We start from the raw sequence: 26,176 nt of genomic DNA, 5'->3' as shown, positions 1-26,176 counted from the left end.
AAAGGGACCAGGTTCGAGTCCGTGGATGCAGTGAAAGCAAAAGCGACGCAACTCTTGAAGAGCATAACACAAGATGACCTGCAGCACTGCTTCCAACAGTGGAAAATTCGCATGGAGCGGTGTAGGGATCGGGGAGGGGACTATATTGAAGGGGATAACATTTCAATTGTCTGATTTTTTTCAATAAATCCGGATTCATGAATCCGGTTTCTTTATTGCCGCACCTTGTAATCTTTGATCGAAAAATGCTGGCCAGCAGCTTCAAGCACAAGGATTGTGTAAGCATGAGAAAATCTGTGTCTTCTCAGTTCACATAATACTAAAGTACTAAAGACATGGTGAGTGTTGAATTATTCTTTGTTACTTTCACATCTATATGATAACCATTTCAAGCAACTTAGGAAATGTTTGCGTAACGTAACATTTGCGGTGCATTTTCTCTAATTGTGCGTAGACAACATGAAGTCCATTTTATTTCATCATTTTGAAAACTGCAATTTACGGGGCAAGTGTATTGGACATTAAATGTCTGTTTCATTTTTGTTTGCCAACATTTGTTGAAAGCAGTTTTCCTTCTCATAAGTATTTAGGAAGTTTGCATGATTTTGTGCAAGTTGCTTGCAGATGTGCATTTTTATAATGCCCTGCCAGACTATAATTCAAATTGGAATATGTTGACACTAATAAAACTAGCCCACTTGTCAAATTTCATGAAGATCTATTTAGTGGTTCTTGTTTTATTGCATGCAGACATATGGACAGACACACATGGCAGAGCTAATACAGGCACTTTCTGAAGTTTTCATTGCACATGAGCCAAAAGGGATAAATACTGCATTGCCAGCATTATTTTTTTAATTTTAATCTGTATAGTAATATAAGTTGGGAGTACGATGAGACAGTACATCAGCTATTCATAGACTTCAAGAAAGCCTATGATTCAGTTAGGAGGGAAGTATTTTACAATATGAGTATTCTAATAGAGTTTGGGATACCCATGAAACTAGTTAGGTTGATTAAAATTTGTTTAAACGAAATGTATAGTAAAGTCCGTGTTGGTAAACATTTGTCTGATAAATTTCCTATCCAGAATGGTCTAAAATGGGGAGCTGCTTTATCGCCACTCCTTTTCAATTTTGCTTTAGAATATGCCATTAGGAAGGTCCAGGGAAACCAGGTGGGACTGAAATTAAATGGGACACATCAGCTGTTGGTCTATGTGAAGCTACTGGGTGATAATGTAGATACCATAAAGAAAAACACACAAACTTTAATTGACGCAAGTAAAGAGGTTGGTCTAGAAGAAAACACTGAGAAAACTAAGTATATGTTGCTGTCTCATCACCAAAAACAGCGCAAAATCATGACATAAAGATAGAAAACAGACGTTTTGAAAATGTGGCACAGTTCAGATATTTGGGAACAGCGATAACAGATCGAAACCTGATTTCAGGAGGAAATTAAGAGGAGAATGAACTTGGCTAATGCTTGCTACCATTCAGTCCAGAACCGTTTGTCTTCTCATGTGCTGTCCAAGAACATAAAAATTGGAATATACAAAACTATGATTTTGCCTGTGGTTTTATATGGGTGTGAAACTTGGTCTCTGGCATTAAGGGAGGAACATGGACTGAGGGTATTTGAGAACAGGGTGTTGAGGAGAATATTTGGACTGAAGAGAGATGAAGTGCTCTTGTGCCCTTCTCCAAGCATAATTAGAATGATCAAGTCGAGGAGGATGAGGTGGGCAGGTCATGTAGCACGAATGGGGGAGACGAGTACTGCGTATAGGATATTGGTGGGAAAGCCAGAAGGATAGAGACCACAGGGAAGACCAAGGCGTAGGTGGGTGGACAATAATAGAATGGATTTTAGAGAGATAGGATGGGATGGTATGGATTGGATAGATCTGGCTCAGGATAGGGACCAGTGGAGGGGTCTTGTGAACACAGTAATGAACCTTCGGGTTCCATAAAATGCTGGGAAATTCTTGGGTAGCTGCAGAATTGGCGACCCCTCCAGAAGGGCTCAGCTCCATGAATAAGTAAGTAAGTGTAGTAATATAAGTGGGGCACACAGTAGCGTAGTTGCTTGCGCTATGCTATAACGTGGGAGGTCAGGGGTTTGGTTCTCAGTGAGGATTTTTCAAGTGACTTAGTCCTTCCAGCCGCACTATAGCCATGGGGTTGACTCAGCCTCTAACAGAAATGAGTACCAGGAATCTTCCTAGGATTAAAGGGTGGCTGGCGCATAAGGCTGACAAGCTCACAACCATCTGTGAGCCGATTGTCAAGAAAATGTCATAGCCTGAACATCTCGGAATGCAATGGGCCTCCATGACCTGTTACAAGGATAGCTTAACCTTTTGTAGAAATATATATATTAAGAAGGTGGGTTCTCAATATTATATTTTCCAACCGTGTCCTGGTATTACAAGTATTTGTTATAGCAAGAACTACAAATTTTATAAATTTTCGTAATATTGGGCTTGCACTTATGTCAAAACTTGCATTTTTCTTGGCCACCCCTGTTCAGTATTTTTATAGTTTCATTGAGATAGTGGTAATATACTGATATCAGAATATTCTTTTGACTCTGAAGAATTAGTGAATTTTTTTTGGCACAACTTCATTGTTGTTTTCCATTTGAGAAGAGAGTTCATTTTATTATTTTTTTATAATCTAGCCTGGAAGGAAATAGGTTTTCTGGGATATTCACAGATTCTAGTTACCTCTGTTGGTTTTTGTAGGAATAAAAATGTTATATATTGTGGCATGGCCAGTGGAAGCCAGAATAGTTTAATCAGCAGAGATGGTTGTTCTGAGACAGTAGCTCTGTAAACACATTTCCATGGCTACCAGGCTATGTGACCACAGCTGTGATTACATGCAACACAGGAACACATCATGTCCTTGTCTGCAGTGATGTCACATGACGATAGAGGGGTTCTGGGAAACAGTGTTTCTGTTGGGTCCATGTGGAGGCTGTTTGTGGAGAATCAGAACATGAGCCAATTAGTCTAGAGAGAGAGTCAAGGCAGGCAGACCAGTCCAAGTCTGAGGTTGTTGTGAGAGAGTCGCCTCTGGTGCAGGCGTGGAAGGTGAGGAGCCCCAATTGTAAGCCGTCGTGTAGCATTGCTGAGTGAGTTGTGAGGCAGTCAGTGGCCAGAAGGACGTGAACATGTTGGCTGAGATATCTATAGCACTGGAAATCGTTACCAGGCAGCTGATGTAGACCCGGCAAACTGAGAAAACTCATTGCATGCTGCAGTGAACTGTAAATCATGTGAATTAGCGACAGCACTATAGTTACTTTCAGTTATGATCTACACCATGTTCAGAGCACAGGATGATTGAATGCTAATTTTACCATCCGCTACTTACTGCGAAAGCAATGCATCACCTGCCGAGAAAAAATGCTTGCAGGCGTTCAGAACCAGTAGCACACATTGTTTACGTCTTTCGTTAATTATTAATCAAATATAGTAATTAATATTGTACTCACCATCATAGAAGATGTTCAGAATGTCTGCCCTCTGCTGTGAGACATACCTGAATGCTTTTAAACAGATTTCGAGAAACTTGTTGCAATTCATGTTGCTGAATGTTGTAAATTGCTTTATGAATTTTCTGTTTTAGAGCCTCCAAGTCATGTGGAATGTTGGCATATACAACATTTTTTAGTTTTCCCCACAAATAAAAATCTCAGGGGTTTAGATCTGGGAATCTAGGGGTGCCACAAACCCTTGTTAATAAATCTGTTGTCCCCATTTACTTCTCCAAGCACACTTCGTAATGCTCGGGTAGTTTCCTTAGCTGTGTGTGTGGAGTTATGCCATCTTGCATAAAATAACCGAATCTTTCTACTGCAGGTTCCAATTAACCAAAAATGGATTGAGTGTTTCATTAAGGTATCATTGAGCAACATGAGTTCCTTCATAAAATATCGGTCCATTTATACAGTTTGCGCTAATCGCACACAATACCCCTATCTTTTGGGGAAGTTGAATTAGTACATGAGGATTTTCACTAGACCACTACCTGTTGTTTTGTGAGTTAACATATCCCAAGAGATTAAAATTATCCTCATCTGTGAAGAACATCAGCTTAAGATCAAGAAGTCCATCTTGCACATGGTTGATAAACCAATTATAAAATCTCACTCTTTTTTTTTTTCATAATCCATAGGTTTAATTTCAGGAACAACAGTAATATTATATGGATGAATATGCAACAGTTTAGTTACTGCCTACAGAAACACCACTTTGTTGTGCTAATCGCCGCAAATATTTTTGAGGAGAATTTTCTAATCAGTGACCAATGTCATCAAGTTTTTCCTCAGTTAAAACACGATTTCTTTTTAATGGTGTTCTGTCAGTTAAAATGTCCTGAATTTGAACTTTCTTCACTAATTTGGAAATTGTATCTCAGATGGACATGTTGTTTTGGGAAATTTATGGCAAAATTTTCTCCTGTATGATTTGTATGAGTTTTCTTTTTCACATAACAATCATAAATGGAAGCTCTTTGTTCTGAACTATATCTCACACAAGCCATAAAGACACAGAACAGAGCACTATATAGAGTTTCTGTAACACTTGATGGTGCAACACTGACTGACTCAATGTTATCACTGCATGAATGATCTTCAGTCTGCTGGAGGATCCTGGAGTGTCTGCCGACAGGAAGTTCTGAGAAGTTTCCTGGATGGCTAATAAGCCTGCAGTAAATCAAGTTACCAATCCAAACCCCATCCGTAGTCAATCATGTGACAATATTGTAGCGGTCATTGAGTCTCCATCTTTCTTTGTGGTAGGAATGTTACTGTTATGGGTGTGAAACTTGGTTTGTGATATTAAGGGAGGAACATAGACTGAGGGTGTTTGAGAACAGGGTGTTGAGGAGAATATTTGGACCAAAGAGGGATGAAGTGACAGGAGGTTGGAGAAAACTGCATAATGAGGAGCTTCATAACTTGTACTCTTCTCCAAGTATAATTAGAATGATCAAGTCAAGGAGGATGGGGTGGGCAGGTCATGTAACACGAATAGGGGAGACGAGGAATGCGTATAGGATATTGGTGGGAAAGCCAGAAGGATAGAGACCACAGGGAAGACCAAGGCGTAGGTGGGTGGACAATATTAAAATGGATCTTAGAGAGATAGGATGTGATGGTATGGATTGGATAGATCTGGCTCAGGATAGGGACCAGTGGAGGGCTCTTGTGAACACGGTGATGAACCTTCAGGTTCTATAGAATGCTGGGAAATTCTTGAGTAGCTGCAGAATTGGCAGCTCCTCCAGAAGGGCTCAGCTCCATTAGTAAGTAAGTAAGTAAGTAAGTAATGTTATTTAACCTTTATCAGATTTCATTTAAATCACTTTAGGAAAATGCCCGGCATATACAGTATAATAGAAGGCATTATTTCCATAATTTAACTCTGTTTTTATTTATTTATTATTTTATCTTTTTTTGTTCTCTTGTGGGAGGGGTGGGGTTGATGACTGCTATGCTGAATATGATTTTGCCTTGTTTTCATTTTTAGGGTCATAAACATGTATGGTTTATGTAATTCTTTCCAGGGCAATATCTTTACTGCTGTTCAACAAAATTTCATTTTTTGTTATGTTAATGTCTTTGTTTCATACATTGTTAACAGCATATACTGTAGTACCAGTGTCATTAATGGCCTCTGGTTGTGCCAGTGCACAGCATATTCTACAGTGTTGCAAAATCAGTTCCTGCCTAAAGACACCTGTGCATTCATACATCTTTCAGATATTATTAATTGTAGTTAAATACATGCATAATTCCAGTCAGGAGTATTAATCCAAAATGAAAATGAAATAAAGTTGCCTGTTTATTTAGTCCAAAATGTATTCATGGCTGGAGCTTACAGAAAAGGGATATTGTGTATCGATGATGATGGGTTCCCAGATTATAATTTCTAAGAGATCTTTACAGACATGTTCGTGGAGATTTTCTGTGTACCCGGTGCAGTCTTCCCATTCTAAAATGATTATATGGTCTTTTGCCTTATATGTCAACTTCTTGGTATAGGCAGTTTTACGTGTCATATTTTTCTCTGCCATGTAATTCTTTATTTGTGCCCATGTAATTTTTATAGGGTTGTACTGGTAGTGATAAGGTGCTGATTGTACTACTTTATGACTGTGTATGTGTCCTGTGGTGTTAGGTTAGTTTTCTGGAAATAAAAATCAACTTAAAGTGCTTTGCTGTACCTTTATTGTACCATGGGTTTTTCCTTTCAAAACTCTTATAGTGTGCTGTTACTTTCCCAATATTGATAATATCTCTGAGACATGCTTCATATGTAATCAGTCTTTGTATTATGTTTTCCTTCACTTTAAGTTATGGTTGGTAACACCAATCCTCATGTTCATTTTAACATGCATACAGCTTACCATAATGATGATAAATGTTTCTACAGTATTTCAAAAACTCACACTCTGCAGAACACAAACATGTAACCAAGTGGTGGTGGTTGAAAATTTCTGTTTCCTGCCGATGTGTTGTGACTTACTAAGCCTGTAGTTGTTTTCAATGAGATATCAGATACATGTTATGCACCTTCATTTTCCTTGAGTAAGATATCTCATGAAGGAATACCTCACATGGTAAAAAACCTTGCAGGTGAAATCCACATTACTTATAGTATGGAAACCAGATCCTGAAATTGTGCATGCTATGCAGAGGTAGTTGGACGTGCAGCTACTAGATACCTTTTGGAAATGAGATAACATGTCTCTCAAGCTACTTATATCACCTATCATTACATGAAATTCTGACCAACTTCACACTGTAAATTTGGGCTGTGCAAGGTCTGTGAGCATAAGATATTCAATGTATGTGATTTCTCTTGAACTCTGGTGAAGCTCTGAAGAGTTACATGTCAAAATCTTCATAAAGAAGCAAATTTTATCTTTGTTCTCTTGCAGGGATTTGTTTTTATGATAACTTGAAACTTGTAAAAGGAAATTTCTTGAGCTTTGGTGATCAGAAAGGAAACACCTAACATATTTTTGGCAAACAACTGATGCCTTCACTGTGTTTTGTGTTTTATAAAGTGAGATTCCTGTTACAGAACTGTTTGTGAGAGGTGTGTTTTGTATTGTAGTGCCTCCTAAGTCTTATGCTGAAGTGCTAAACCCAATGGCTGGCAAAATGATTTCATTGCCTCAAGCACATTTATCATCACCAAGTAATAAGAAAAAGCTCTGTCCCTTCCAAGAGGCAGGGGAGTGCAAATATGGTAGCCAGTGTGTGTACATTCATGGTGACACATGTGATCTTTGTGGTCATGCCTGCTTACACCCACAAGACAAGGAGCAGCGAAAGAAACATGTCAATGTGAGTAGCTGCAATACCACATCACAGATGTGTCTTTATAGATATGTTCTGGTATATAGTTCGACTTCATATTTTATGTCATAATGTGTTGTAATATCTCATCTCTTAGTATATATTGCTGATAGAATTTGCATAGGAAATGATTACTCTTTTAGAATGGAAGTTTTGCAGATTGTAAAACTACAAGGATAAAAGCATTTACAAAATGTTAATTACTTCCACCCCATAGTTGAAGTACATATGTCATGGTATTATTATTGTTAATTTAAATTTTACTACCAGTGATCAGATGTTTCAGTTTTTACTGTAGAATTTAAATTATGTGCACATGTACACAATAGGATCAGCAGAACTGCACTGCATTGCACTTTTGTTGTCTGCATATACTTACTTTTTATTAGCTTAAAAAATTTCAAGAACACATGCAAGCATAGTGATATTATAGTGAGTAATTTAGATCATGAATATTTAAGTTTCAAAAGTTTCTTTACTTTAATTGATGCTATTAAGGAGGTTGGTCTAGAAATAAACACAGAGAAAACTAAGTGTATGTTGCTGTCTCATCACCAGAACGCAGGGCAAAATCATGACATAAAGATAGCTAACAGATGTTTTGAAAATGTGGCACAGTTCAGATATTTGGGAACAACAGTAACAAATCAAAACTTGATTCAAGAGGAAACTAAGAGGAGACTGAATTCGGGTATTGCTTGCTACCATTCAGTCCAGAACCTTTTGTCTTCTTATCTGCTGTCTAGAGGCATAAAAATTAGAATATACAAAACTATAATTTTCCTGTGGTTTTGTATGGGTGTGAAACTTGGTCTGTGACATTAAAGGAGGAACATGGACTGAGGGTGTTTGGAAACAGGATGCTGAAGAGAATATAAAGACAGAAGAGAGACAGAGTGAAAGGAGGTTGGAGAAAACTGCATAATGAGAAGCTTCATAGCTTGTGCTCTTTGCCAAATGTAATTAGAATGACTGAGGATGAGATGAGCAGGGCATGTAGCACGAATGGAGGAGAAGAGGAATGCATGTAGGATATTGGTGGAAAGGCAGAAGGAAAGAGACCAGTAGGAAGACCAAGACATAAGTTGGAGGATAATATTAAAAGGGATCCTAGAGAGATGGGCTGGAGTAGTATGGACTGGACTGATCTGATCTGGTTCAGGGGAGGGCTCTTGTGAACATGGTAATGAACCTTCTGGTTCCATAAGATATTGTGAGTTTCTCAAGTGGTTGAATGACTAGTGGCATCTCAAGAAAGACTTAGTGCCTTGGTGTTGGTTAATGGCATTTCCCACATTTCTTTTGTGGCAGTGAAACTTTAATTAAGAAGAAATAAAAATTAGCAAAATTCTAGTAGCAGAAATGAAATTCAGAAGAGTAGTCAAAAATGTACCGAATTGCATAAAAGTGAAGATATTTATAGAAGGAATTAAATGTCTTTACAGTAAATAATAAAATAGATGACTGTAGAGAAAATGGTTACATCATCTTGATAGAATGGAAAGCTTGTTTAAGTGCAAGTCAAAGGGACATAGAGGTGTAGGTAGGCCATTTAAAAGATGCCTGTGAAGTTTGAATAGACGTGAAACTAGGCCACGAAGAAGAGAAGGTGGAGAAGGATATATTGTTATGTGTTAGTGACTAGACACAGTGTTTGGATTGATGATTGATGAGATTGAAAACTCGCGCACATCAAACTAAAAGCTGTTATAAATTTCATTGCAGTTAATACAGTGGAACCTCGCTTAATGAGCATAATTCATTCCAGAATCTTACTCATAATGTAAAATACGATAATGCGTTCTATGCCAAAAAAAATACTCAAGAAATTTTATGTATAACGTTTATTCAAAGAAAATTATATATACATTGTTAAGGAGCGTGAATCATCTTCATCTTTTCTTCTATGTAGAATGAACCAACCTGGAATGCAAATTCGATTTGCAGAGAAAAAAAATCGAAATTATTAGTTTATTATTTATAATACATATCTAATTCTTTTTTGCTAGAAAGCTGTCTAGAGACATTTGTTTTTGCCGACACTTCAAAATTTGATGAAAATGCGACACAGCATTATCATTAAATAAATATGTAGCACACATAGCCACTGCCTTATTAGGGTGATGCTTCTCAGTGTACGATGCAACAGTTTCCCATGCTTTCAGCATTTCTCTTATTGCACCAGAATATTGTTGCTTTCCTGTTACCTCCTCCTCCTCCTCCTCCTCTGATAAACTCTCCTCCACAACTCTTGCTGTGAAACACAATGCAACTTCAAATCGTGCAAATCGTTGATGTAGACCGACTGTATGTGCGTGCTAGATCAGCCACGCTCACACCTCGTTCTCGCTTTTCAGTGATTTTACGTTTTATTTCTACGGTTATTTTTATTCTCTTATGGCTGTCTTTTTGCAGCTTTTTTCTTTGGGGACATTTTTACAAGGGTTATTAAACTTTGCACAAAGAAAATCACAGATAATGTCTGAACACAAGTTCGGAAAATGTGTGATCACAAGCGACACTAAGATGCTAGTGGAACAAGTGCTAAACACAGACTGATGTAGCAAGCGCACAATCCGGGACTTACGCTCTCGTCGCTCATTATGCGACACGTCGCTTGTTAAGCGAGTCATTTTTTACAATTTGTTTTGCTCGTTATGCGAATTACTTGTTATGAGAGGTGCTTGTTAAGCGAGGTTCCACTGTATAATTATATCTCCTACCACTAGATGGTACTGTAGGAGTACTAACAACAAGTAAGAACGCCATCTGTCGTGTATGGGTCATACAACATCTGCAGTATAGCTTTGTTTATTGCGTGACAGACATGTCGTTTTCCCAAGAACAAGCTTTCATTGTGGAACATTATTTCGCCAGTCGTTCTTATGCACCTGTCGTAGACAAGTTTCGTTGGGAATATCCAGATTCTGCAGTTCCTAACAATTCGACGATAATGAGAATAATCAGCCGATTTCAGGAATGTGGATCAGTTTCAGATAGAAAGAGATCCGGGAGACCGGCCATTTTGACAGGCTAAACTGGCTGACATGGAGAAAATGTTGCAGCGTTCCCCTTCTAGAAGCCTGAGGAGACTATCAGCGCGATCAGGGATTTCGTATGGAAGTGCTCAGAAAGCAATGAAGAAGTTACACCTTCGTGCATATCATGTTCGCTGTGTGCAGGAACTGAAGGACCTGGATAAAGAAAAACGCTTAGTGTACTGTAGATGGTTCCGGGCATTTGTTGGCAACCATGGAATTGAAGAGTTTGATCCAGTTTTCTTCACTGACGAAGCGTGGTTTCACCTTAGTGGCTATATGAACAGACAAAACAATAGGATTTGGTCATCTGAAAATCCACATGTTACATGAAAAGCCCTTGCACTGTCAGAAAATTGGAGTGTGGTGTGCTATATCACGTCATCGAATAGTGGGCCCAGTTGTCTCTGAAACAACAGTGAACAGTCCAGTATACCAAGACATCATTACACAGTTTATTGTGCTTCTTGAAGTTGATGAATGTGAGTGTTGGTTGCAGCAAGACGGTGCCGCACGTCACACATCTAATGAAACCATGCAGTTCTTGCGCGAGTTTTTCGGTGACTGTCTCATTTTGAAAGGATTGTGGCCCCCCCGTTCAGCTGATTTGTCACCTGCAGATTTTTCCTTTGGGGGTACCTCAAAGAAATTGTCTATAAAAACAATCCGCATACACAGGAACATTACGACGGCGATTAACAGCATCAATTTACAGGTGCTCCACAAAGTGGCCTCAAACATGGTAAAAAGAGGTCGCACATGCATTGCTGAACAGGGAAGCTGTTTTGAGCATATGTTGTAAGGACATGATTTGATTTTGCATTTTTAAGATGCAAGGTTATAAACATAAATAGTGACTGCTGTAAGTTTTATAGTTTGTTCATGAAACCAGCAGAATATAATTGCTTAGTGTGATGTGCGCGACTTCTCAATCTCCCTGTATTTATTGAACATTTATAGCTTGTAGCTACAAATAGCTGTAACAGTTTCACTAATTTACATACTCAATGTCACTACAGCACACACAAAGTCTTCTGTATCTTCAGTTTTTGCTGAGTAGCATCTGCCAACAATAGATGTTCCTCTGCTTCCATCCTTACCACCTGGCGACTGTCTCCGAACTAACTAACCTGCCCCATTGGTCCTCATTATACAGCCTTGGCACTGATTACATAGAAAACACTGCTTCCAACATTTCTTCTATTGTTGCATGTGTAGCCATTGCTACAGGAGTATATTTCCTGAGCTGTTGACTTGCAGTGGCAGAAATTAGTAAATTTTTGTGAGAACATTGATCTAAATACAAACAACACAAATAGTAGCACAGGTTGTGTTTCCTTTTATGCCAGTCATCATGTACATGACCCATAATGTACGTAACTCAGAACAGAACAAAACTGTAGACCATGCACCATTCCAAACCTTTGGTGAAATTCAAAATTCCAGGAACTGTTCCAGTGTGAAGTATGCATTTTTCTTCCATAAATGCATATGCTTTCGTTTGTCATTCCAAGTTTCAGAATTAACATGCAGACGTAACTGTCTCATTTGTAGGCACGGATGCTTTTCACATTATAGCAATGGAGGATTTCTGTGGCTCATGCCAGTCCTGTATGAAAGAGTGTTCATACATGGCTGGGTTTGGTTCTGCATGCCAGTCTTTACATGTAGTACTTGAAAAATATTGGATTTGCTGTTGCAGGAATGTATCAAACAGCATGAGCAGGATATGGAGTTGTCATTTGCAGTGGCACGTTCCAAAGACAAAACATGTGGAGTTTGCTTTGAAGTGGTGATGGAAAAGTCCCCACGTGAGCAGCGTTTTGGTATACTGCCAAATTGCAACCATTGCTTCTGTCTCAGCTGCATTAGGAAATGGCGACAAGCGAAACAGTTTGAGAACAAAATAATCAGGTTTGCCATTTTACAAGGGAGAGTCAGTAAATAGGCCACAGATGGAAGTAAAACAGCTGTAATAGATGTAATAGGTTTTCTGTATGTATCACTAGCTAGGAGAACAGTCCAGCTTCATGACAGTCTAGGCAGCAGATCTGCATGCACATGTCTAGAGGCTGGTTTCAGTAGTCAAAATGGTGACCATGCTTGAAGAATGTGCTACCAAAGTGCAGTATTCTGTTGTTCATTTCTTTTTTTGTGGGCCAAAAGGATACAAGGCAAAGGATATTCATAAAGAAATATTTCATGCATTTCTTTTTTGTGGGCAAAAGGATACAAGGCAAAGGATATTCATAAAGAAATGTTTCATGCAATTTTTTGTTTGTGTGTAAAGTGGTTCATAACTGGGTCAAGAAATTCTCTCAAGGATTTTCAAAAGTCGCAGATGATGCCCAACCAGGCATAGAAGTGGCTGAGACAACAGTCAAAAGACTTCCATACTGCGGGTTTCGACGCACTGGTAAAGTGACGGGACAAGTGTATCAATGTTGATGGAGAATATATCAAGAAATAAATGTGTTTCCTGGGTTTGAATATGACATGTCTTATGTTTTATATCAATTTGTGACCTATTTACTGACTCTTTGTTTCTTAGTGGAGTTTAGCTTATATATTGCATAAGCATTGACATATACGAGCCTGTGAGGTTTTGTTTGTGCCATGTAAGGGTCATTGAGTAAGGTACATATCCGAGTATGAACAGAATTTACCGTTCATTTTTTCTCTCTGTTCCGCTTTGATTCCAAGGAAGTCATTCCTTTAGAGCTGAACCCAAGTGAAACATATACAGCATTTTTCACAGTCACTGGAAAACATTTCTGTATGTGTTTTTTCATGATAAATCGAGAATAGGTTCTCATTGTAGGTTTGAGTTTTTGAGCTCACAGATGCCAGTCTTACACAACAATCTGACATTTTTGTGAGTTGTGTATATGTCTGGCTACTCTTTTCATTTTCATTATTCCTTGTATTTAATTACATCACATAAGGCCTTCATAACTATGGACTTGCATTGAGTTCCAGTATAGGTAAAGATACACTTGAACGGAATACATTGGCCTTAATCTTGCCAGAATACTTCTGAACATGAAATTGTATGGATTGGGAATCCCCTGTGCTGTTACTGTATGATCTCCTGTTTTTTTTCTAGATGCCAGTAGTGAACCAGCTTTATCAGCTTTCAGTCTAGTAGAGCATACATCTACATCCTTTTATAAAAGTTCCAAATATTCATTACAGTTTTAAACTTCATCTTCTAATCTTCTGAATGTCCAGTAAAATTCGGCCATTTACATAAGTCATCTTATTATCTTGTCATTTGTGAATAACATGAAAAATTGGATGCACAGAAATGTCCAGTGGATGACATGTCACAACATGTACATACGAGGTGCTATCAGAAAGTTCCCAGACTATGTAAAAAAAGAATTGCTGTCTTAGCTTAATGAATTTTTACCGCCATCTGCTTCAAAATAGTCTCCTTGGGAACGTATATAGAAATTCCTTAATTTTTTCCATGCTTCAAAAGTATCGTGGAAGTCATTTTCCTTAATGCTATTGAGTACCACTTACAATTCCCTTTGATGTCAAAATGTCATTCCTTCAATTTAATTTTAAATTTGGGAAACAAAGTGAAATCACAGGGGGGCTGAGTTCAGTGAATAGGGAAGACGGAATGATGACCATGTTTTTGTTAGTCACAAACTCTGTGATTTTCAGGGACGTGTGGGCGGGTGCTTTGTAATGAAGGAGCCAGTTGTGGTTTCGCTGAAGTTCTGGTCTTTTTTGTCACACATTTTCTTTCAAGTGCCTGAAAACATCACAGTAAAATGTTATGAGGAACTAATTCATGGTGAAAAATCCCCTTCACATCAGAAAAAACAATGAGCATGCCCTTTGGTGAACTCCAGACCTGCTGAACTTTTTTGCTTGGTGATATTGGACTCTTCCACTGCCATGATTTTTGCTTTATTTCTCGATTGGCCTTGAAACATGAATGCCATTCGAAAACCACTGTCTGGCTTAAAGAAGTTCTGTGAAAGCCTCAGGAAGCATTTCAAGGGTTTCAGTAGCAGATTTACTGAGCTTTATACAGAACTTGATGGAGACACGTTGCTTGATTTTGCCATCCATCGCAGGCAAAATGAAACACGAAGTCGAAAAAGCATTCATGTAAAAACAGTATATGTTCACAGCACAGTGTCATGTGGCAGGCTGATGCAATAGGCTTGCGGAAGTGTGACCATGGCCTCCCCACTCATATTCTTTTAATGAGGCAGTTACAACAATAAAAGCCCAGGAACTTTCCGATAGCACCTCATACCTGTTACTTTCTTTTTTCAAACACTGGTAGGTAACTTGCTGAATGTTCCCATACCTTTCCCAGATATATGCACTGTTGTCCATGAACTGCATAGCCACTGTGTCAGTGTTATTCTGAGTTATTATCAGTGTTTTGTATAACTTGTTTCCTTGTAAACATGAGGGACACCTGTAGAAGCCAAGAAGTGACTGGCAGCAATGACTTGATTATAAATGTGGTTAACTGTAGACATAAGAACAGTACATCTGAATATACAGTGAGGTTGTTTGCAAGCTGAACCATAATATTGCTTTTCTGGTATGTGTGATGACTGCATGTTTTACTCCTACCCTGATGAGTTAGCAGCAGTGGTAAAAGTGTGGATGCTCATTTATGATATTAACATATGACTCATTCTTGTGCTGAAGTCAAGAAAATGTGGTTCTCTACACCTACCCCCCCATATGCCTTCACGGCGTACTGCTTAATTAGTTACGCTCAGGGACAGCTTTACCTTACCTTTTACCTGGTTCTGTAGCATAGTTGGTTGAGGCACTATGCTACAAGCCGGAAGGTTGAGGGATCAAATCCTGATGAGGTTTAATTTTTTCAATTTATCCAATCCTTCCGGCCTCACTATGGCCTTGGGGTCAACTCAGCCTCTAACAGAAATGAGTACCAGGAATATTCTTGTAATATTCTTTGGGGATAAAGGGTGGTCGGTGCGTAAGGCTGACAACCTTACCGCCGTATATGAGCCGATTGTCTAGAAAATGTGGAAGCCTCAACATCTCACTACCCTATGGGCCTCCATTGCCTGTTAACAAGGATACCTTTGTGTAGGACATGCATAGGTTTACACCAGAGCATTAGGAGTTTTTGTATGAAGTTTGGAAGAGCCTGAGGAAATTCAGAAGCAAGTTTCCTCAAGTGTGAGTTCCCCATTATTATTATTATTATTATTATTATTATTATTATTATTATTGTTGTTGTTGTGTTGTTGTTGTTATAGGGGGTGGGTTTCCCCATGCACCGCAACTAATAGTCTATTGTACGTTCCCCTTTGATATTCTACCAGTTGCCATACCCTGCCGGTACTGGTGCTTGCTATCAGCCCCGTTCAGCCAACGAGGTCGGCCCTCGGTACCTGATGCTTCCCCCATCTACCAGAGGCATTGGAAACTACTTGGGCAGGAAACTTTTTGCCTAATTTAGCTCATAGATCTCCTAGAGACACGAGGATCTTTTACGTGCCGTAAATCTACAACACGGGACCCACGGCTTAAAGACCCTCCCGGAGGACTTGTTCCCTGCATTTTTCCGTCCTTAAAAATTCCACGACCTCCGCTGGGTTTGAACCCACGTACCTTGAGTCATGAGGTGGGAACGTTACCCCTAGACTACAGAGGCCGCTCGTGAGTTCCCCATAGGTACACTATTTTGAATCTTGTCAGTAAAGTAAAAACATGTGTCATATTCATAGACACAAAACCAAAATCCAGAACTAAATACTAATAGAAGAAAAGTTCAGTGAAATCTGAGCTTCACTTGAATATTTTCCTGATATGTCCGTTAACGTGCCTTGCACAAGTATCATAGTGGACTAGGCGAACTGCTACAAAGTTACGGGAATTATGGTTTTAAAGAACCACAGTTTTGCATGCTTTGCAACCATTTCATTTATCACAGATTGACAGATTTTACAGATGAGGCTTTGTTATGTTTCAATGGACACATGAATGCACAGAGTAACAGACACAGAACTGAATTTGTATTTTATACATGAAATTAAATTCCATGATGTGAAAGTTGCATTTTTGTGCATGCTGACTGCAAAGAGGGTAATGGGTCAACTCATGTATGCAGAGAGCGTTAATTGCAACATATTTTAGGTAGGTGAGCCACAATATTTTAGGTAAGTGATGCATGAAGAGAAGCTATGGACATTTCCATGAATGTTATGCAACTGCAGGTATTTCCAAGCATGCGGTTGGAGCCTTGAACAGTTTGTTTTGTGGAATGGTTGTGATTTGTGGTTTACGGCCACCTTCTTCTCACTTTTTTCTATTGCTAGTGGAGTGGGACCAAGTCCCTGTACTGCGGCTACTTCTGGCCTATTGTACCAGCCCCAGATGATAGGTGAGGGTGATTGTGGAGCAATTGGTGGAGTGAAGATTGGCAGGGGAAACCGAAGTACTTGGAGAAAACCTGCCCCAGCGCCACTTTGCCCACCACAAAACCCACTTGACCAGACCTGGGATCGAACCCAGGCCGCCACGGTGGGAAGTCAGCGACTAACCGCTTGAGCTATGGCGTGGCCATTCTTCTCACTTAGTATGGTTTATTTTTGTGGCAGTATTTATAAGGTGAAGTGGATTTAGTCCAGACACAGAACTCAGGGAAGACGTACAGCTTGGCGTATTCTATATGACAGAGAACAGTTATGCTGTGAGCCAGAATCTGTGAACAAGCCATTGAAAATTTAAAGCATCAGTTATAATGTAGGTATATACACTTAGGCCACCCCATAGCTCAAGCGGTTAGTCGCTGGCTTCCCACCACGGCGGCCTGGGTTTGATCTAAGGTCTGGTCAAGTGGGATTTGTGGTGGACAAAGTGGCGCTGGGGCGGGTTTTCTCTGAGTACTTCGGTTTCTCCTGCCAGTCTTCGTTCCACCAAATTCTCCATCATCATAAACACCTGGGGTAGGTACAATAGGCCAGTCAGTGGCCGCCGTGCCGAGTGGACCCAACTGGACTCCACCACCCACTAAGGTATATAAACTTCACTATATAAAGTAGTTCTTTCACAAAAACCACAGATGACTGAGAAGGAAACACTTTAATGGACACAGTGTTCACACATAGCAGCTATGCCATGTTTCATATAAGTCCACGTGGTACCATCACATCAGGTGCTGCATAGGATTTATCATTGAATTTCACTATTTTTAGTCTATGTTGTACATAGTAGTCTGCAACCGAACTATACCGACCGAGCAACCTCCGCTTGTCGGTGAAGTTAGTGCCAACTTTTGCGGATAGAGGGTGTCGCGTGGTCAGCTCAATGGGTCCCCACGGCCATTAATCTGGGTTTTCTAAACTGGAGCCACTATTTCCTTCAAATAGCTCCTCAGTTATCCTCACAAGGCTGAGTGAAGCCTGTTCCAGACCCACTACTACTCAGAAAATCTGGTAGTGCCGGGAATCGAACCCAGGACCTGTGGATCTGTAGCAAGGAATTCTGACCACTAGACCACATGGGCGGTCAGTACATTGTCACTACAAGGGTTATTTGGCCACTGTATAGGAAATTTATGTATGTTAATTATAATAAAATTTTGAAATGAGATGTTAATTCCAGGGCGTGTCCAGAATGTCGAGTGACTTCTGATTTTGTTTGCCCCAGCATGTACTGGGTTGACACAAAGGAGGAGAAAGAGAAATTGATCAAGGACTACAAAGGTGCTCTCAGGTAAATGTATTGTCTCTGTAAGAGTGTAGTTACAGAACTTTCACATAAACCATAGCATGTTGGCAAGAGTTTGGCTCTGAAATTGTTTCTAAAATAATTTTTTTTTTTTGTTGTAAAGGGTGTATGTTCCTTAGTTTCATTGCATCATAATTTTTACTTTTGCAGTTTCTGTGTTAGTGTTAAGTGACTGTAGATGGGGTTTCAATTGGTAATTAGATTTATTGAAACTTGTAACTACAAGTAACTATAACAGTTTCATGGATCTACACATTTAACAGATCACTATAGCACTCACTAAGTCCTTTCAATCTGCTGTGTCTGCACTGATGGTTGCCTGGTAATGGCTTCCAATGCCATTGATTCCTTAGATTCCATGTTCCACAGATCCTGTCCTTGTTGGTTTGTGTCTCTCTCTCAACTGACAGGTGCTGCCTGGTTATAGCCTTCCAACAAGGGCTATTTCTCACACCCTTATGGCTCACAGAGTGCACTCCCTAACTGCCACCTAATGACGACTCTTCTGCTGTTTGTTCCACTTGCATTCTAGCCAGGACCCAGGACCTCCATAGACTGGGACTGTCTGTTTGCCTGCCTCTGGACTTGACTTCTGCTAGACTCTAACCACAGGTTTTGGTTCTACAGATGTAGCTTTGGGGCAGACCCCACAGAAAACACCTCTTCTTGCATTCTCATGTTACAGCGTGAGGCATCTCCCTTGGCAGACTGTGCAGAAAACACACACAAAACCCCACGTGTGGAGTGTACGTGTGTGCGCGCACACGTGCTTCCTGAGTTCATTGTTTTTTAAATTATCAAATTTTATTTCTGTTGTTGTTCCTCAATAATTAAAAGAAATTCTGCTTTATTCTGTATGATATTGTGACATGTTATATGTCCATCGCTGAGCAACAAAACAATGGAAAATGTTGAGACCATTGTGTAGGAATATCTGTAGCAACAAGTGTTCATTGCATAACAATGCTCGGTAAACACCCCTCTCCGGTAGGCTGTGACGTCACACAACAGGGGAGTCCATGCAGCGACTGTTGCTAGGCAGTCAGTAAACACATTTTCTGTGTGGTCAGGGCGAAAGCTACATAATGAGAGTACTCGTCAGTGTTGATGCAGTATTGAGTACGATTATTGAGTATGCAGTATGAGTACGACTTACGAGTAGTTGAGAGCGGCGGAAGCAAGCGAAGTGAACCAGGGATACAGAAGGTTGTCTGTGAGAATATCAGCTGTGATTTAGAAGACTTATGTGTGCGACACGACGGTGGATTATGAGGTGTATGTAAATCAGCAATAGCACTGTGATTTGAGTGTAATTGAGAGAGCGTGTGTAACGAAGCTGTCAGTAAATCAAATCATCCGAACTAGAACCCGTCATTTCGTCACGCATACCCCCCCTACATGTGACAGTATTTATATTTTGACTTAATTTGTTGGTAGTATATTCAAGTATCTGATTACAGTTGAGTATTCTCTTAGATAAATTCTTACTCCACACTAATGTTAACACATATTAATTAATCAACTTCTCTCTTGATTCGAAAGCTTTTTCAGATTCCATAAATGTATGCACTGGTCCGTTATACTTTCATTTTACCTGTTGAAATAAAAATTTCACAGAAACGGCAGTCTGGGTGGCTCACAACTGCTGTACATTTAAAAAGCGTCACTTTACTTTTTTTCCTCCTTCCTTAAATGATCATCCCAGGAATATTTTGAGTGAGGACCAAAAATTCTGAATAACTGACATGGGAAAACTGCTCTTGGAGGAATGATGCTTACAGAAAGATAGTGTGTAGGGGAACAATGATTATAGGTTTCATTGTAGCCTGAAATACCCTGTAGCCACCTTCTTCTGTCCCTTGTCCTTCCCTTTATGCTGATCATGGTATCACAATGCCTTCGAGGTACTTGCAGAATTTATACTTCAAGTTAGTCATTACTGTGACTGTGGCAAGGCCCTTTGAAGCACCTAGATAGACATTTTGGTGACTGGGGACCATAATGTGGGTATGCATTTTTAAATTAGGTTTGGCCAGTTTTTGTAAATTTTTTCTTGGATGATTTCTTTGGTTTACTCACCCTTGGCAGATTCTCGTAATTTATATATGATTTTTTTTTTGCCTAGCCCTACCTCTTGGAGTGATCGCCTTGTTCTCATTTATTTGTGTTGTACTATTTGTTATAGTCTTCTTAGGCCTTGACTCCTATAACTTACTGCATTGTGGATTTCAAAAAGTATAAAGGTCATTTGTCACTTTTGCTGAAATATAAGGGGCCACTGCATGTGTTACAGCCTCATTAATTTTTTTATAATTCTTATTCATTAATTACATTGATATCAGGCCCCTAGTTTTACAGTACCAAACAAACCCACTCCGTGGCCTGTAGTCCTCAAGGGAACTATACCGACCAAGCGACTGCTGTTTGTCGGTGAAGTTAATGCCAACTTTTGAAGATAGAGGGTGCCGCATGGTGAGCACAACGGAGCCCCACAGCCGTTAATCTCGGTTTTCTAGACCCGAGGTTTTACAGTTCCAGTTTCTATTACCTTTCCTAATCCCAGGGCCATCTCAAATGGTGAACAAGAGGGCCCATATGAGGGTAATGCGTTATCTGCTGTCCCTTTTTTGACTACCCTTCCTCCTGTAGAGGCTGTGTCTTAGACTGAAGGTACCGGAAGTGTAATCCTCAAATACAACATATATATTCTAATTTTTTAAAGCAAACATTATTCTCTTTAAACATTTCCTTCTTTTCTTACAGTGTGAAGGACTGCAAATATTTCAGGTCAGGGCGAGGGAAGTGCCCCTTTGGAAACAAGTGCTTTTATTTACATGCATACCCTGATGGAACAAAGGCAGACGTGGGGCCACCACTTCGTCAGCGACGACATAATGCTGATGGTGATATTGATGTTCTGCAGGTGAGTTCCCTTTGTTGCAGAGATAATGGAATTTTATACCACTGCTGTCTTAGTGAGAAGTATGAACTTTATGTACTTTTAAAGTCTGATAGCAGAGAAGTTGTATTATTTAAAAAGGTTGGCTGTTTATGGTGTATTTTTGATTTGCTCTGATATTTTTGAGTACTTGTGGAGTTGAAATTGATTCTGTATGAGAGGTTGATGTTTGAGAAAGAATGATATTTGGGGGCATGGATATGAAATAATCAACTCCAGTTCATTTGTCAAAAGGAGGTTTGTTGTGTTGTTGAAGTGGGCGATTGATATAGATTTTATTATTTCAAAATTGGCAGTCACTTATGAAGAGAGAAGTTCTGCTGTGAAGCTTTTATTGCCATCAAACTTCAAATATTAAAACATACAGGAAGTACATGATTCAGACTGGAACTCTAACCTCAGAAATGGAATTAACCCATACAATTTTATCTGGACTATTCCCACATTAGAATCTTGGTGTAATACGGGGCTATTCAGCAAGTAACCTCTGTTTATTTTAGGCAAGTAATGTAGGAGTAGGGGAGAGCTCTTGCATGCAAGGTAGCATCACATGACTCATTGCCTTGTAAACCATCACATAACTGGTCACCTAGTGTTTGTTCTTGTCTATACAGAATGAGTTACAGTGTGCCCTGCTGCTGATAATCCTGCCAATTGCAAAATTCATGTTGTTATCCACTTTCTTCACACTAAAAAATGGGAGTGCCGCAGAAATCGATTCTNATTCCGTACGGCTGCCACAACCGGAATTTAAAGGGCCGTAGGATAAGCGTTAATGCACAATTTATGGCCAAAATGTAATGAGTGAAGGAAATGTAAGACCGAGTAATGTAGAATATTTAAAAATGGGCAAAAATGTTCATGACGAAGAGTGAAGTGGTCATCCGGCCGTCTGTTGTTAGTGATCTTGTTCAAAGTGCTGTCGAAAACATTTGTGAAAGACGGCACTTCACAGTTTCAGAACTGTTGTTTGAATTTATATTATCAGAGTTAGGCTAGGCTATTGCAAGTTTTGCACAGGATAGGTTCTGAAAATACCCTTGAGTATGCACAAAACAGAGATTGGCTTCAACTTTGACATTTAGAGCGATATCACAAAGATGGCATACAAGTGACAAGTGAGAAACCTGAATTTCTTTTCTAAATGTTGAAACTAAAGAACATTCAAAGCCATCGATGCACACACGTGCTCACCAAGCAAGCCGAAAAAGTTTAAAGAAACGGTGTTTGCTAGAAAGCTTATTGTAACTGTTTTCTGGTAGAGGCAAGGGGTGCTGATGGTGGAATTTGTGCAGCAAGAGACCCTGCTAATGTCAGAAGTGTATTGAAAAACACTAAAAAAACCTGCACAGGGCCATTCAAAACAAAGGGGTAGAATGCTGACGTCCGGTATAGTGCTTCTCCATAACAATGAGCGTCTGCATACGGCTGCTTGCACTTAAGCACTGCTAGAGCATTTGAACTGGGTGTTGTTTGACCACCCTCCTTACAGGTCAGGTCTCACTTTGAGCGACTACCACCTGTTTAGCTACCTGAATAACTAGTAGGGATCATAGCCCTTCAACAGTAATGAGGACTCGATGGAAGGTGTTAAAATGTGGCTGAGCTCACAGGTGTCAAGAGTACTTTGATACAGGCATATGAAAACTTGTTCCCCAATATGACAGATGCCTGTTCCAGTGGTGACTATGTTAAGAAGTAGCTGAAGTATGTAGGTATCTCTTGTATATAATAAATTTTTTGTTTCTCATTGCTTGTTTTGTTAACAGCTCACCGGAGGTTACTTTCCAAATAGCACTCATAGCTATGTGACCTTGTCAGATACAGCAAAGTTGAGACTCCTGTTCATGTCTACAGCTCTGCCATAATGTCACTGTGGATACCATGTATTTGTCTTCTTTCCTTTTTAGCAAATCATCCTGTGGGACTTCCTGGATGAACGGGAAAACCGTTGGTTATATAGCATTGATGAACTTGAAGATCTTGTGGCCTTCTTGTCTGATTCAGATGATTCAGACTGGTCAGATTATGACTTCTTTTTTGACTAACTCCCAGCTCAGAACAGCTTCTGAGGAACTCAGATCCTCAACACCAACTGGCAGCTGGGAAGGGACAGGATTGGAGACTGGTAACGTACACTTGCTGTAGCAAGTAGCTTACATTGAGAGTGTAAGGAGCCACCAAAATGATTCTGAATTCAACAAAAATAGCACATGTACTGTACCAGTATACAGAATTGAAAAAAAAAAAACTTGTTTATTCGTTCCTTGTAGGTAGAAATTCTTGTCCTGGGCAATAGCGAATGCCTTGTGTTAAATAATTTTACTCCAAGAAGTTTTGTATGGGGGCCTCAGGCTTCGTTATTAGTAAATTGCTTTGAGTGTATGTTAAATACAAGTTAATGTTTTCACTTCACACCAAGTGCTTTTTTCTTAGAAGCAGATTGGCCAGTGAGCACTTGATTTTGATTGGGAATTGCCATCATTAGAGAGCATAACTGCCATCAGTTGTTGGTATGAAGCATAGAGTTTTATTTGAAGTAAGTAAAAACTGAAGCGCTTGAAATTTTATTTTTGAATCTGTAGTATTTTATATAGGTATAAAATTTTTCTCCTGCTCATATGTTACAAGTTTGAATTAATTGCAGTTATTGAGTTTACATACGATTTAATGAATTTAGATTTGCTGTGCACATATGAAGATAAGGGGGTTATCAAACTTTACTTTGCATATGTGATTTTTATGTAAATTACATTGTGCTGCCAGTGAAATAATTTAATCTTGCATCTGCCAGAATTTAGAACTTAAAATTGATCGGTAATTTAATTTAAGCATGTTCAATTTGAAGAAATAATTGAGTAGCATATGAGAATTACTGACAGCAAACTGTTAGAATATTAGTGTTCCATAATCAGTAGAAATTATTCTGGTTTGAAGTGTTGATTTTCTGGGAACATTTTTGATTCAGATGTCATTTGCACAGTTGGAACTCTGTTGTTGGAGGAAAGTACAATAATTCGGGGCTGTTGAAGTGGCCCTAGTCATGAGCTTAGTTCAGACATTTCTTGTAAAAACAGGGATTTTAAGAACAGTTATTTTAATACCTAGTACCAGTATGTAGAAAACACACTTAACATTTAAATGATGTGATTAGTATTAACAGTTATTATTGCACTTTAGTACTTAGAGAAGAAAGTGAATGTGTAATTCATCAAATATGATTTGCAGCAGATATAATACAGAATGCCTGTTAGTATCAGGTGGAGCAGTACATGAAGACAAATGTGACCACTTGATGGTAAATTTGCATGCAGGTTGACACTGCAGAGAAGCATAATGCACATCTTGCATGGATAAACTTGATACAGGAAATTGTCACAGGAACTGGACATGCTAGTCTGCATATATGTAACATTTAGACCAACTAACACACACACACACACACATATATATATATATATATATTATTTTCTTTTGTATATTCTGTGGCTTTTGAAGACTGTTGTTTAAAATGTATTATTATTTTTCTGTAATTTACTAATTTGTAAGATGCATCTTCTTTGTGCAAACATGAGCATTATTTTATAGCTCATTGGCTGTGGAGTTCTTTGTGGCACAGTACAGCCACGTTACTGTGTCCCATTGATATGTGGCCAGGATTGTTTTGGATTCTGTTAGCAAAATTGATTCACACTTTCAATACAAGTGTGTGGGAAGTTTTTTTATTATTATTTAATTCAACTCATATTTCACACCCTGTTTATATAAGTCTGCTAAAATATACAGCACACGGTATTTGAACATAAACCGAAGCATAAACATTGCAGTCATTGGTGTTTAATTTCCTGTGAACGGTTTCCTATTAATCTCATGGTTCTAAAGGGGCACTTGTGGAACCCATTGATTATTAATTGGGATATATTCCTTCCATTAGATGATTTATTTTCCACTGTGAATTTGGAGAAAGAGTGACAGGTGATATTTTTGAAATTTTCCCTGGTGGATTTCAAGATCTCCTTCCATCACATGGCATTTTTTTTCATTTCAGACTAATTATGTACGTGTCAAATTAAGTGACAAAGCCTTTGATTTTGAAGCTTCCACTTTTGTATTTGTTTAGTTTCCATGTTGTAAACAGGACATATTGGTTTGTAACCAGGATTTCTTCCTTGAGATTGTATGTGGTCTTCTGTGTTGGGGAAAAAAGTTGTTTGGAAGGTACTTGTTTCGCTGCTTCCCTCTTCGGGGTACGGAAGTCTTCCTGCCTTTGGTCTGTGACATCATCAGTGAAAAGAAACCTGCCCTACCTTATCTTGACACTTTAGTTTTTCCAACATTAGTATTGTTGTACAAACTTAATATAAAACTTACCAAGAAAATTAAAAAATGGAGAATATTCTTTTGAAAATCTCTGCATGGAATGCAAGATGGTGTTAACCAGATATATTGCTTAAGCCATATATGGGCTTGCAGTAGCGTAGTTGGTTGAGGCAGTATGCTACAAACCAGAAGGTATTAGGTTCGAGTCCCGATGACATCGATTTTTTCAATTGACCTAATCCTTCCAGCCACACTGTGGCCCTGGGGTCGACTCAACCTCTGACAGAAATGAGTGCCAGGAATCTTCCTGGGACGTAAAGGACAGCTGGCATGTAAGGCTGACAACCTTACCACCATCTTTGAGCTGATTGTCTAGAGAAAATGTAGGAGCCTCGACATCTCACAACCCTATGGGCCTTCATGACCTGTTTCAGGGATAGCTTTACCTTTTGTATAATACAGGGTGGGGCGCAGAAACTTCCTTTTTGTGAAGACGCATTGTAAAGGGAGGGGAGGTCACAGAAAAGTGGGGATAGGCTTGGCGAACGCAGCAGTCACGGAAGTTTCTGTCTAATACCCCTCAGTAGGAAACATGAGGTGGACAAGTGAGCAGCGTGCATTTGCTGTCGAAGCATATTTTTTGAACAACCATTCCTATGTGGCGGTGCAGTGTGCATTCCGTACCCACTTCAGAATTAAGTCCAGAGGTCCGGTTCCCGACCGGAAATCG

At 39.3% G+C, this 26,176-nt stretch overlaps 1 protein-coding gene across 1 annotated transcript in view; it reads left to right on the top strand.

Annotated features, from left to right (window-relative positions):
- Positions 1 to 25,668, top strand: part of LOC111863413 (probable E3 ubiquitin-protein ligase makorin-1) — a gene marked incomplete at its 5' end in the record, with an annotated part of 36,484 nt that extends 10,816 nt beyond the window's left edge. Inside the window, 5 exon segments of the mRNA XM_023849718.2 lie at positions 7,139 to 7,371; positions 12,124 to 12,335; positions 18,042 to 18,152; positions 20,931 to 21,090; positions 23,037 to 25,668. Of these exon segments, the coding sequence (XP_023705486.1) occupies positions 7,139 to 7,371; positions 12,124 to 12,335; positions 18,042 to 18,152; positions 20,931 to 21,090; positions 23,037 to 23,174 (854 nt within the window). The 3' untranslated portion in view covers positions 23,175 to 25,668.
- Positions 25,669 to 26,176: the final 508 nt, after the last annotated feature.

The sequence above is a fragment of the Cryptotermes secundus genome, unplaced genomic scaffold, assembly GCF_002891405.2.
Source record: "Cryptotermes secundus unplaced genomic scaffold, Csec_1.0 scaffold792, whole genome shotgun sequence".
In the NCBI taxonomy this organism is placed as follows: domain Eukaryota; kingdom Metazoa; phylum Arthropoda; class Insecta; order Blattodea; family Kalotermitidae; genus Cryptotermes; species Cryptotermes secundus.
The sequence above is the reverse complement of the archived record's forward strand: the minus strand, read 5'-3'. Positions and strand labels throughout refer to the sequence as shown.